General features: G+C 34.4%; 1 protein-coding gene across 2 annotated transcripts in view; it reads right to left on the reverse strand.

The window, feature by feature from the left end:
- Positions 1 to 4,766: 4,766 nt before the first annotated feature.
- The window catches only part of mapk8ip1b (mitogen-activated protein kinase 8 interacting protein 1b), a 31,493-nt gene continuing 22,899 nt past the window's right edge, over positions 4,767 to 13,360 (reverse strand). For both annotated transcript variants that reach the window (XM_088991457.1, XM_088991458.1), the window contains exons 8-12: positions 12,274 to 12,377; positions 12,095 to 12,211; positions 11,056 to 11,126; positions 9,758 to 9,856; positions 4,767 to 8,275 (exon numbers count right to left, since the gene is read on the reverse strand). In XM_088991457.1, the coding sequence (XP_088847583.1) occupies positions 8,203 to 8,275; positions 9,758 to 9,856; positions 11,056 to 11,126; positions 12,095 to 12,211; positions 12,274 to 12,377 (464 nt within the window). In that variant the 3' untranslated portion in view covers positions 4,767 to 8,202. The remainder of the gene's footprint in view (positions 8,276 to 9,757; positions 9,857 to 11,055; positions 11,127 to 12,094; positions 12,212 to 12,273; positions 12,378 to 13,360) is intronic.

Here is a 13,360-nt window from a genome sequence, read left to right on the forward strand (position 1 = left end):
GTATATCAACTTCCTCTCGGCCCATCTTGACATTTGTCGTGTGATCCATTTTTTTTTACATTAACACAATAATACAAAAGATTAATGGGACCCCGAGCGTAGCATGTGGCAATGACAGATGAAAATATACAAAAGGGGCCAAAGAGAAAAAAGAAAAGATCAAAAGAAGAAGAAGAAGGCATGATGGAGCAGGCCTGAGGGGGTGTGGCCAATCAAACACCTCCTTTATGTACACACGTGCACATTGCATGTCACTCATATGTCACAGGATCCATGTTGGAGATGAATTACCTCGCTATTCGCTAGGGGATTTTTTTTCCCCTTTCTTTTTATTCCAGTTGGTGAAAACACACTTCTTCCTATGTTGTTCCCACACACAATAAATATCACAAAAATACATATTTGTTATGTATATATTATATCTGTAATGTTATCAGAATGGCGTGACCGAGGCTGGCATTCGCGGCGCCATCTTGAGTGAATGGTTTTTGTTTTTAAACAACATATTGGTTTCTTATTTGGTGCGTTCGTGTCACTGCGAAGGTTTTAAAGCTCGTTTAATGTAGTTTAGTGATTTTTACTGTTGAGCATGCCGCCCCCTTGTGGTTAAAAGGCAGAACAACGTTTCATTGAGCAGTTCATTTCGCCAAGTGGTTAACAAACATTACTTATTTCTGATTTTATTTTGTTTAAAAAAACACTTACAGTTTACCTATTTATTTAAAATGTTAAAGGAAAGCAAATCTTTAAGTGATATGTTTGATTTAAAATTCGATATGGGCGGGTGATTTTTACACGTCAGCCTGCCGCCCCATTGAGTTTAAAAGGCAGAACAACATTTTATTGAGCAGTTAATTTCGCAAAGTAGTGAAAAAAATAACGTACTTTCGATTTTATTTTGTTGAAAAAAAAATCCAGTTTATTTATTTATATGAACGGTGTCAGGAAAGTAAATTTTTGAGTGATAAGTTTGATTTAAAATTCGATATGGGCGGGTGATTTTTACTGTTGAGTTTGCCGCCCCCTGGTGGTTCACAGTCAGATCAAGCTTCTATTGAGCAGTTAATTTCGCAAAGTAGTGAAAAAAATAACGTACTTTCGATTTTATTTTGTTGAAAAAAAAATCCAGTTTATTTATTTATATAAACGGCGTCAAGAAAGTAAATTTTTGAGTGATAAGTTTGATTTAAAATTCGATATGGGCGGGTGATTTTTACTGTTGAGTCTGCCGCCCCTTGTGGTTAAAAGGCAGAACAACGCTTTATTGTGCAGTTAATTTCGCAAAGTGGTTAAAAAATAACGTTCTTTCGATTTTATTTAGTTGAAAAAAAAATCCAGTTTATTTATTTATATAAACGGCGTCAAGAAAGTAAATTTTTGAGTGATAAGTTTGATTTAAAATTCGATATGGGCGGGTGATTTTTACTGTTGAGTTTGCTGCCCCCTAGTGGTTCACAGTCAGATCAAGCTTCTATTGAGCAATTAATTTCGCAAAGTGGTTAAAAAAATAACGTACTTTCGATTTTATTTTGTTGAAAAAAAATCCAGTTTATTTATTTATATAAACGGTGTCAGGAAAGTAAATTTTTGAGTGATAAGTTTGATTTAAAATTCGATATGGGCGGGTGATTTTTACTGTTGAGTCTGCCGCCCCTTGTGGTTAAAAGGCAGAACAACGTTTTATTGTGCAGTTAATTTCGCAAAGTGGTTCAAAAAATAACTTACTTTCGATTTTATTTAGTTTAAATAAACACTGCCGGTTGATTTATATAAAACGTTACAGGAAAGTAAACATTTGAGTGATAAATTTGATTTAAAATTTGATGTAAGCTTTAACTTTTTCTGCAGTCATCCAGAAATCGGCCATTTTGTAACGTCCCTTCGAGGACATTAGTATTTCAAAGTGTATTTTTGTGTCATCGACATAAAACAGGTCATACAAAAAAAGCTTATTATGATATAATAAAGGCGCCCAGGTAGTCACGTGGTTAGCATGCCATCTTGCCAGTGCAGTCGCGAGTTCGAGTCCCGGTCTGGCCTCCTGTGTTGAATTTGCATTTTGTCGCTCCCTGAGCCGACATGGGTTTTCTCCATAATTTCATAACATTAATTCATAACATAATTTACTACTTTCTAATTTTCTAAGCCTTAAAACTACATAGAATACGCCTTATTTTATGTACAATAAATGTGCTATGGGATTATAATTAAAGAAATAACTGTACTGTGTAATAAAGTCGTTTTATTTACTTTTGTGATGGTTTTTGATGGCTTGATGGAATGGGGTGGCCGCTTTCATCAGCATTAAACACTTGATGAGGAACGTAGCCTTCTTCTTTCACCATTTTGAGGAATGATCCCTTGGAGGTGCTTTCTCTGCCATAATTTTACCTAGTTCCTCATCAATTGTGTTCTGTTTAGCTGGGTTGATAGCTTTTTGCATCAAGTGTACAGATGGCTTGTTCTGGTTATTTGTGGAGCCTGGTTGATGGGAATTTTAACCTTTCAGTCTACACTCTGCCTTTGAACGATCAAACTTGAAACGAGTCCAAATTTCACTGTTTTCCATTCATTTTGTCACTCTCTCTCTCTGTCGTCTGCCTGTCTCTTTAATGTTTAAACCACCTCCCATCCTGCTGCGTTCTTGACCAATCACGTGGCTTTAACCGACGACCGGGGGCGGGGAATAGAGGACCCAAACAAGCCAACTGCCATTTTCTTGTTAGGAGAACGGGCTCGTTCGCGAACGACACTTCACTCATTGTGGCAGCTCCGTGTGCATCTAGAAAAATAGTTCGTATGCCAAGGTAAATTTTTCATACATTTAACGTTCGTAAACCGAAAAGTTCGTAAACTGAGGTATCACTGTCATGATATGGCAACACAAAGACAATATGACAACACAAAGACAGAGAGTCATTGATTCTTCAGCACTTTCTAGGCCTCCTTAATTCTATTTGAGCAGCTCTCCACAAATGTTGTATCTCCTAATCCTCACACTTTTGCTCAGTCAAAGTACGTCAATCCCTGTTGGGAAAAGGTACGTCACGGTGAAAATGTGAAGCCATTTTGTGATATTTTTCATTTGCGCCGTGTTTGATGGTCGCAAATCGAACGGAAAGAGCAGCATTAAATTCTGCCTAATTTTTAACAGCGATTTTAGTATTATATAAGTTGAAGTGTACCTACCCTACACAGTGTTGCTTTGTTTTTACTAAATTGTGAGAGTCGGATTGTGTTTAGTCAAACTAACAGAATAATATTTTATAATTGTTTTTTTCTTCCCCAAGAACTGACAAAGAAATGGCAAAAATTAATTTCTATTACTCCAGCAGCCTTCAACCATACGTCAGATACACTGATGGTAAGCCAGTCTCATATTTAAATAGCTCTCAAATGATGTATAGATTATTTTTCGATGACAAATAATAAAGAAATAATTTTTAATTTTCGAAATATGAGGGGATTTTCAGTTAAAACAATGAAAATATGTGACCAAGTTCTTTATTGCAGTTTAAACTATCAGAACTTTCTTAATTTTTGGCAGATATTAACGAATAAGGTACCATTGGAAAGCTTTTGAAATCCTAAACAAGAACAGAAAGCACAAGAAAAGATTCAAAATATAATTTTGCAAATATTGACGATTGAATGCAGGCAGATTTTTGTCAGAAATCCAAAATGGCTGTCACTGAATACTAGGAAAGAAAATTGCGAGCTCTAGAAATAGATATGCTAATGCTTCTTCTTGCTTGAAACTTGGAAGTTTTTGAGACAAATATATATTCTACCACTTCTATGAGTTATAAAAATACAACTTCTTCACCTTTATCAACTGTCTTGTTAGCAAAAAGAGCGTAAACTACGTACTTCACAAAAATGCAATGATATACGACTGCGAGTACAGTGTGTGCTCAGTTCACTGGACGGAAACAATCGCGGTGGAATATAGCGAACTGCAGCGTACCTACTATTCATAAGAAATTTTAAATCGTATTTTTTTTTTAATTGCAGATTATGGAGAGAAGCCCATGCCAGACTCACAAGATGTCGCTGACCTCGATCTGAAAAATGCTTTTAATTGACGGAAACCTTTTGACAATGTTAAAAATAAAATGTATCTAGTAGCTTTCAGGCATCATCTTTAGTTACGCTACAGTGAGCTATATTCCACTGCAATTGTTTCTGTCCAGTGAAGCGAGCGCACTCTGTACTCGCAGTCGTATATCATTGCATTTTTTTGTGAAGTACGTCATGGTTTTTGGTGTGATTTTCCAAGCTATGCAGTTTATGATGACGTATTACACGTTTCTTTCCATGCTGGTTCTTGAAATTTCCAAATACAACAACGAGAAACAGTGAAAAAAATGGATTGAAGTTTATGCTATTTTTGTTAACACTACAGTTTATAAAGGTGAGTAAGTTGTACTTTTATAACTCATGGAAGTGGTAGAATATATAGTTTCCTCCATTACTGCCAAGTGTCAAGCAAAAAGAAGCATTAGCAAATACATTTCTAGAGCTCGCAATTTTCTTGCCTCGTATTCAGTGAAAGCCATTTTTGATTTCTGACGAAAATCTGCCTGCATTCGATCGTTGATATTCGCTCATTTATATTTTTAATATTTTCCTGTGTTTTCTGTTGTTTACAATTTCAAAAGCTTTCTAATGGTACCTTACTCGTTAAGATCTGCCAAAAATTAAGAAAGTTATGATAGTTTAAACTGTAATAAAGAACTCGGTCACATATTTTCGTTTTTCTGTGTAATTTACAGGCAGAAAATCCCCTCATATTTCGCAAATTAAAAATTCCATTATTTCCTTATTATTTGTCATAGAACAATAATCTATACATCATTTGAACGCTATTTAAATGCACTTTAGTATGATACTAGAAAATGTGATGAATTATTATTGAAAAAAATGTTACATCCCTAGCATCAGTGCTGACCAATGTGACTAGTTTTTTTGGTACAAAATGAAACGGAATCAATGTCTGTTTGCACGTGAGGTAAACATAACAGGACGCAAGATAATTATCAGATTTTGTTTTACAAATAAAATCACACCGAAGAAAAACATCGAAAACTAAAGAGATAGCACTCACTATATTAATAAATATCAGTGGAGATACTATATTTCTATGACAGATCTGTACAAGCTTTCGTCAAGGTCCCCACAACGGTACTCGTTCTGTCTTGCTGTACAAAAGACATGAAATGATCAAGCAGATTTTTCGGTTTTTATGATCCAGTAATTTAGACATCTTTCTTTATTAAATATATATCCCATAAAGCAGGGGTGCCCAACATTTTTTCACCGAAACCCGACGCTTCAAGCAACCGATTTGCCAGGATAGACCCAGTCAATCATAACGCCGCGAACATGAACGAAAAATAAAAATTAAAAATAAAGTCTTTATAAGAGCTCGTGAGTTTGTAAAAAGTGAATCAATGCCTACCTTCGTCGAGACCCGACGCGGCGGCGTGGGACGAATGTTTGGCAGCGTCTTCGGTACAAAACGTCATGATCGAAGCAGCTCAGGTGGATCATCAAAAATGAAATAAAAAAAATATCCTGGCACTTCAGATTCACATTTTTTGCCGGTGTTAACGACGAATTGCAGATGAAGTAAACTTTTAATGAGAACAGCAATAAAAAAAGATACTTGGGGAAAACGTTGTTACCGCAAGTGACAATTGCAAATTGCTCACCACTAACAACTTCCGGGATGCAGGTCACGTGTCGCCGTACGTTAAAGTACTGTATCTGCTTTAAAAAAAATACTTTTAGGGGGAAAGAAAACCCGATGAATTGCTTACGTTGTAGTGTGCACTAATGTAAAATATAGAATATTAATAACACAAAACACTTAAAAAACAATTTCCCCGAACTTCCCCGTCCCCCACCCTCTCGCGAGATCGAATTTGGACCAGTTCGCGGGCGATTGGTTACTTCCGGGTTGAGTGAACTAGCCCGTCTGGCTACCCCGACTCACCCGCAGAAAACGTATATGACTGTAAAGTGCCCTTGAGGGTTTTGAAAGGCGCTTATAAATATAATAATAATAATAATATTATGATTATTATTATTATTAGCTATATGGCTGTCGAGCTAATTAGCTAACTGCCTAGCTGGCTATCTATTAGCTATCTGTTAGCTTTCTATCTATTTGAGTTACGCTTCTCACGCGCAGAAAAAACGATCCTGTGACTGTAAAGTGACCTTGAGAGTTTTGAAAGACTCTTAGAAATGAAATGTATTTTTATTATGTTTATTAATTTATGTTCATTATTATTATGTTTACTAGTTTATTATGTTGATTATTTTTATTATGTTTATTAGTTTATTTTTATTATTTTAATTATTATTTGTATTATTACTATTATTATGTTTATTATTTTTATTGTTTATTAGTTTATTATGTTTATTATTTTTATTATGTTTATTAGTTTGTTTACATTTATTTTTATTATTTAAATGTTTATTTAAATTTTTATTTGTATTATTATTTGTATTATTGTTTATTACTATTACCATTTATTTATTTATTAATCATTATTTTTATTATGATTATTGGTTGGGCACCCCTACCTTCAAATGATATCTTACAAATGAATGTAAAAAAAATCTGAGTTTTGCCCCCGTCACAAAACAACTGTACTATTCATTTGTCTATGTTTCTTCTCTTTTCATTACCCCTCATTCAAAACCGTCTTTGGGGTATCAAAAGGGCGTAGACCAATTGGGAACCAAGGCATGCATCGCATAGGAACGTTGCTCCAATGGAACCTGCACATGTAGGGTGGGAGGGGGGGGGGGTGTAAGATCCAAACAATACATGGTCAAAAATCTTCATTCAATCACACACACGCTAGCATCATCATTCCATATGACTTCAAAGATGGTAAACATGGTGGAGAAAGTCTCGATGAAAGATGGAAAAAGAGGCACTAGTAGTGAAGTTCTCCGCTCTTGTGCACCACCGGCTGTATGGAGGACCTGCTGTATCTTAATTCAAATCCAAAGTCCTCTCTCTGCCTGATATTAGGAATACAATGATACCTTGGCTTACAAACTTAATTGGTTCCCAGACAGTGTTTAAGGCAAAAAGTGTGTATACCAAAAAATGATTTCCCATAGGAAACCATTATAATGAGAATAATCCGTTCCCAGGTCCTCATAAAACATACTTTTCTCATTTTCTAAGCCTTAAAACTACACAAAATATACCTTATTTTATGTATAATAAATGTACTATGGTATTATAATTAAAGAAATAAACTGTCCTATATAATAAAGTCGTTTCATTTACCTTTGTCATGGTTGTTGATGGCTTGATGGAATGGAGTGGCCGGTTTCCTCAGCATTAAACACTTGATGAGGAACGTAGCCTTCTTCTTTCACCATCTTGACAAATGATCCCTTAGAGTTGCTTTTTCTGTGATAATTTTACCTTGTTCCTCATCAATTGTGTTTTGTTTAGCTGGGTTGATAGCTGTTTGCATCAAGTGTACAGATGGCTTGTGCGGGTTATTTGTGGAGCCTGATTGATGGGAATTTTAACCTTTCAGTCTACACTCTGTCTTTGAACTATCAAAATTGAAACAAATCCAAATTTCACTGTTTTCTAGCCATTTTGTCACTCTGTCGTCTGCCTCTCTCTTGTTGTTTAAACCACCTCCCCTCACTGGTGCGTTCTTGACCAATCACGTGGCTTTAACCGAAGACTGGGGGCGGGGAATAGAGGACCAAAACAAGCCGGCAGCCATTTTCTTGTTAGGAGAACGGGCTCGTTTGCGAACGACACATCACTCATTGTGGCAGCTCCATGTGTATCTCGAAAAAGTTCGTATGCCAAGGTATCACTGTACGTTGTGTTTTTTTTATAACACATACTCATCAAGCGGATTTAGTTCCATCAGTCACATTTCTGGATAAATATCTTTGTTTTTGAAACAAAAAAAAAGGTCAGCCTGTGACCCCTGGTATGCGTTCTGTTATTTGCCACAGCCAAACGTGCTGTTGATTACACCTCATTATCACCGATGCCTCAGATGCTTTTTTTTTTGCCTCAAAAACGATCCTTTGGCTTCTTCCTTTCTTCTTTGATGTGATTTTTCGACGTGTCCTTCATGCAACACCATGTTATGAGACGGTTTAGATGCGCTGTACACGACTGCGATTGAAGGCAGGACGAGGTTACTCCAAGTAGATATCTTCGGTGGGGCATGAAAACTCCACAAATTCTTTGTAATACAATTGGAAGGCTTTCCTGTGAAACAAAAACAAAAAAACAACAACAAAAAACATTAGTATACGTTGTGATTAATTTGAAGTGGCAATCAGACCGAGCAAGTCAAAATGTCTTACAATAATAATAATAATGATGATAATAATAATAATAATGATACTAATAATAATAATAATAATAATAATAATAATGATAATGATAATACAAAAACAATGTTAATAATAATCATCATCATAAAAACAATAATAATAGTAATAATAATAAAAACAATAATAATAATAATAATAATAATCATTGTCATAAAAACAATACTAATAGTAAATATAAATAAATAAAATAAAAATAAATATAAAAAAACAATAATAAAATAATAATAAAACAATAAAAACAAAATAATAATAATAATAATGACATAATGGTGATAATAATGATAATAATGCTAACAATGATAATAATGCTAACAATGCTAACAATGATAATAATAATAATAATAATAATGATAATGATAATACATTTAATTCATAAGCACCTTTCAAAACACTCAAGGTCACTTTACAGTCACGGGATAAGTTTTTTTCTGTGGGTGAGCAGCGGCAGCCACACGCGCCAGCGTTCATTCAACCCGAAATAACTCAAAAAGATAGAAAGCGAGCTAGCTAGATTAATACATGTAGCCTTGTTGTATATATATATATATATATATATATATATATATATATATATATATATATATATATATATATATATATATATATAAATATATACGCGGTAACAACTTTGTAGGCTAAGTGTGATGCGAGCAAGCATTTTTTGTCAGTGTAGCGACACAATTATACTACTAACAAATTCTTACAATGTTTACAATTAATTAGTGATGAATAAATTTAGCTTGCTTATGAGAAAAAAATCTCCATTTTGAAAATAAAAAGATAATTTCTTTAGATATGCAGTAAGAACTTTGTAGGCTAAGTGTGATGCTAGCAAACATTTCAGTGTGTAGCGACACAATTAAACTACAGTAAAGTCTCGTTATATCGATATTCAAGGGAGTCCGAAAAAATATCGATATAACCGGGACTATCGATATATCCGATATCGATATAACGAGACTTTACTGTACTAATATTTTTTTGAAATTTTTGTAATTACTGTACTGATTAATACATTTAGCCTTGTTATAAGAAAAAATATCTACATTTTGAAAATAAAAATATAATTTTTTTACATATGTGGTCACAACTTTGTAGGCTAAGTGTGATGCTAGCAAACATTTCAGCGAGTGTTAGCTTAAACTACTAATAATTTTTTAAAATGCTAACAAATTCTTACAATTTTTACAATTAGTGATGAATAAATTTAGCTTGCTTATGAGAAAAAAAAAATCAATTTTGAAAATAAAAAGATAATTTCTGTCTAAATACGTGGTAACAACTTTGTAGGCTAAATGTGATGCTAGCAAGCATTTCCAGTGCGTGCTACGACAACATGAAACGAATGACTGACCCGACTGACTCGGCAACAGCCTTTGTAGAATCTTCAGACACAAACACGTGGCAGGCGAATCGCTGCTCTGCCGGGTGCTTTGTTATGAAACCAAAATATCTGCAAGGGAGTCAACAAAGAAAACATTCATCACTCTGAGTCGCTGATTTCGTGGTTGGGATGTAATCTTAATTCTTGAATAAACAACATTAAACCTTCAGAAAAAAATACATCACACGGGGATTATGCTGTTGGATAATCACAAAGAGTAAAATAATCAACGATTGACATTTGAAAAATGTCATTACAGTGATACCTTGGCTTACGAACTTAATTGGTTCCCAGACAGAGTGTGTAAGTCGAAAAGTGTGTATCCCAAAAATTCATTTCCCATAGGAAACCATTAAAATGGGAATAATCCGTTCCCTGGTCCCCATAAAACATAATTTTCTACTTTCTAATTTTCTTTAAACTACACAAAATATACCTTATTGTATGTATAATAAATGTGCTATAGTATTATAATTAAAGAAATAAACTGTACTGTATAATCAAGTGGTTTTATTTACCTTTGTGATGGTCGTTGATGGCTTGATGGAATGGAGTGTCCGGTTTCCTCAGCATGAAACACTTGATGAGGAACGTAACCTTCTTGTTTCACCATCTTGAGGAATGATCCCTTGGAGGTGCATTCTCTGCGATCATTTTACCTTGTTCCACATCAAATGTGTTCTGTTTAGCTGGGTTGATAGCTTTTTGCATCAAGTGTACAGATGACTTGTGCAGGTTATTTGTGGAGCCTGATTGATGGGATATTTTAACCTTCCAGTCTATACTCTGCTTTTGAATTTTCAAAGTTGAAACGAGTCTAAATTTCACTGTTTTCTATCCATTTTCTAACCCTTTTTTATGTTTATTTTATTTTTCACTTTAGTTTTTTTGTTTCAAGCTCTGTCATCTTCCTTTCGTGTGTGTGTGTTGTCTCTCACTCTCTCTCTCTGTCTGCCTGTCTTTTTAATGTTTAACCCTCCCCCCACTGCTGCGTTCTTGACCAATCACGTGGCTTTAACCGAAGTCCGGGGGCGGGGAATAGTGAAATAAATGCAGTCGGCCGCCATTTTGTTGTTAGAAGAACGGGCTCGTTCGCGAATGACACATCGCTCATTGTGGCGCTCTGTGTGTATCCCGAAAAATAGTTTGTATGCCAAGGTAAAATTTTCATAAATGTAACGTTCGTAAACCGAAAAGTTCGTAAGCCAAGAGGTTTGTAAACCGAGGTATCACTGTATAAAAGTTTGAAAGAGGGTGCGTTCACTTACTTGCAGTTTTTGGGGTGATAACCACAAAAGGAGACGTTCTTTAACTGGAAAAAGTGACTGCACTCGTTACTCTGGTAGAGATAAGAGGAAAATGGGAAGAATGGTTGCGGGAGAGGCAAAAAAACTGTTTCAGTGTACGTATTTCTTGAAAAAAGAACAATGTCGTACATTGAGCACGGAAAAAAAAAAAATTCCACCCAAAATTAACAGCACAAAATCTATTTGTTTGTATGTATGTATTATTAGTGTTATGTTAATTTGTTCATGATTGAAACACTCTACTAACAAATTCTTATCCATCCATCTGGTTTTACATCCTGGTGCTTTCTACTATCTTTGTGACTGCTTTATTTCCTGTAAATGACAGCTGTCCATGAGTTAACCGATTTGTTCCAGCTTCAGCTGTTTTTAAAGCGCTATATAAGACAATATGTATTGTATGTATGGACAGTATTTATTTATTTATGTTTTTTTTTTATTCATTTAATTGTTTATTTATTTGTTGGTTTATTGATTTACTGATTTATTTATTTGTCTCTTCATCCATGTATTTATATATTCATGTATTCATGTATTCATGTATCCATTTATGTATCTATTTATCGATTTATTTATGTATGTATGTATGTATGTATGTATGTATGTATGTATGTATGTACAGTATGTACGTATGTACGTATTTATTTATTTGTGTATTTATTTATTCATGCAATTGTCTATTTGTTGGCTTATTGATTTCCTGATTTATTTATTTGTCTATTCATCCATTCATGCATTTATGTAGTTATATATGTATTTATGTATCTGTGTATGTATGTATTTATGTATCTATTTTTATATTCATCTATGTATCTATGTATTTATTTATTTATTTATTTATTCATTTATTTGTTTGTGCAATTACTACATGTAGTGTCCAGACGTGGCCACATGGAGGCGACACATCGCCAATGTCGAATTGACATGATTTAATGTACCGAAAAAGACAATTTACAATACAATACAATACAATCCAATCCAATACCGCGGTGAGTCTTACTCGATCGCAGGTGTAATAATCCTCATGAACGGCCAGTTTGATTCCCTTCACACTAATTTCCAGGACACAAGATGACGGTGGGTTGTGCTTGACTGTCATTCGTCTGTTGGTGGCAATCTAGGAGGAATTTGGTGCTAGTTAGGAGAAAACAAAACATTTGGAGAAAACAAAACAGGTACCTTCTGCATAGCTGCACAAAGAACATCATTTCCTTTGTGGTAGGGCACTTGGACTGAGCCCAGGAATTTTAGCCAGTATCGGTCAAGCCACTCGTGATTCTTTGCTGAAAAAGATCAATGTTCATATATTAGTATTCATTTTTGCCGTAGCATACAATCGTGAAACATAGTTTCATTTATTTATCAGTTCAGATTGCCTGCGGTAAAATGAGCAACAGGTCTCGATATAGTTTATTTTAGCTGTACAGTGATAAGGTGTGTAAGGTGAAAAGTTTGTCTTCCAAACATTTACTTCCCATAAGAAACCATTAAAATAAGAATAATCCGTTCCCGGGTCCCGATAAAACATAATTTTCTACTAAATAAGCTTTAAAACTACGCAAAAACCCCTTATTTTATGTGTAATAAATGTGATATTATATCGTAATTTTAAAAAAATAACTACTGTATAATAAAGTCGTTTTAGTTGCCTTTGTTATGGTAGTTGTCAATGGATGACGAACTTCCAGGTTGCCTCTTGATGATATGCTGTCTATCAGCTATCTAATCTAGCTGGCTATCAATTAGCTATCTAGCTAGCAAAGTATTTAGCTGGCTAGCCGTTAGCTAGCTATTAGCAATCTGGATAGCTTTCTATCTATTTGAGTTATTCCGGGTTGAGTGAACGCTGGCGCGTGTGGCTGTTGCTGCTTACCCACAGAAAAAAATATTCTGTGACTGTAAAGTGACCTTGAGAGTTTTGAAAGCCGCTTATAAATCAAATGTATTATTATTATTATTATTATCATTATTGTCATCATTATTACAATGATTATCATCATGATTATCATTATTATTATTATTTATTATTATTATAATTGCTGTAGTGGACTACAAATTTCTCCATTGTGGTACGAATAAAGGTTTTTGAATTATTAATTATTAATTATTATTATTATTATTATTATTATTATATCCGAGTGAAGTTGCCGTGCTTTCTCGGCGATAATACCCCCACTCACACTGTCCTCTGCTAGCTGCCCAATCCAAATCAACAGAAGTTTTTTTTTTAATGTCCTCTTCGGCTTTACACTACTCTACTGTGGTG

Source organism: Hippocampus bargibanti, linkage group LG03 (genome assembly GCF_051943395.1).
Source record: "Hippocampus bargibanti isolate YZ-2025 linkage group LG03, ASM5194339v1, whole genome shotgun sequence".
NCBI classification, from domain to species: Eukaryota; Metazoa; Chordata; class Actinopteri; order Syngnathiformes; family Syngnathidae; genus Hippocampus; species Hippocampus bargibanti.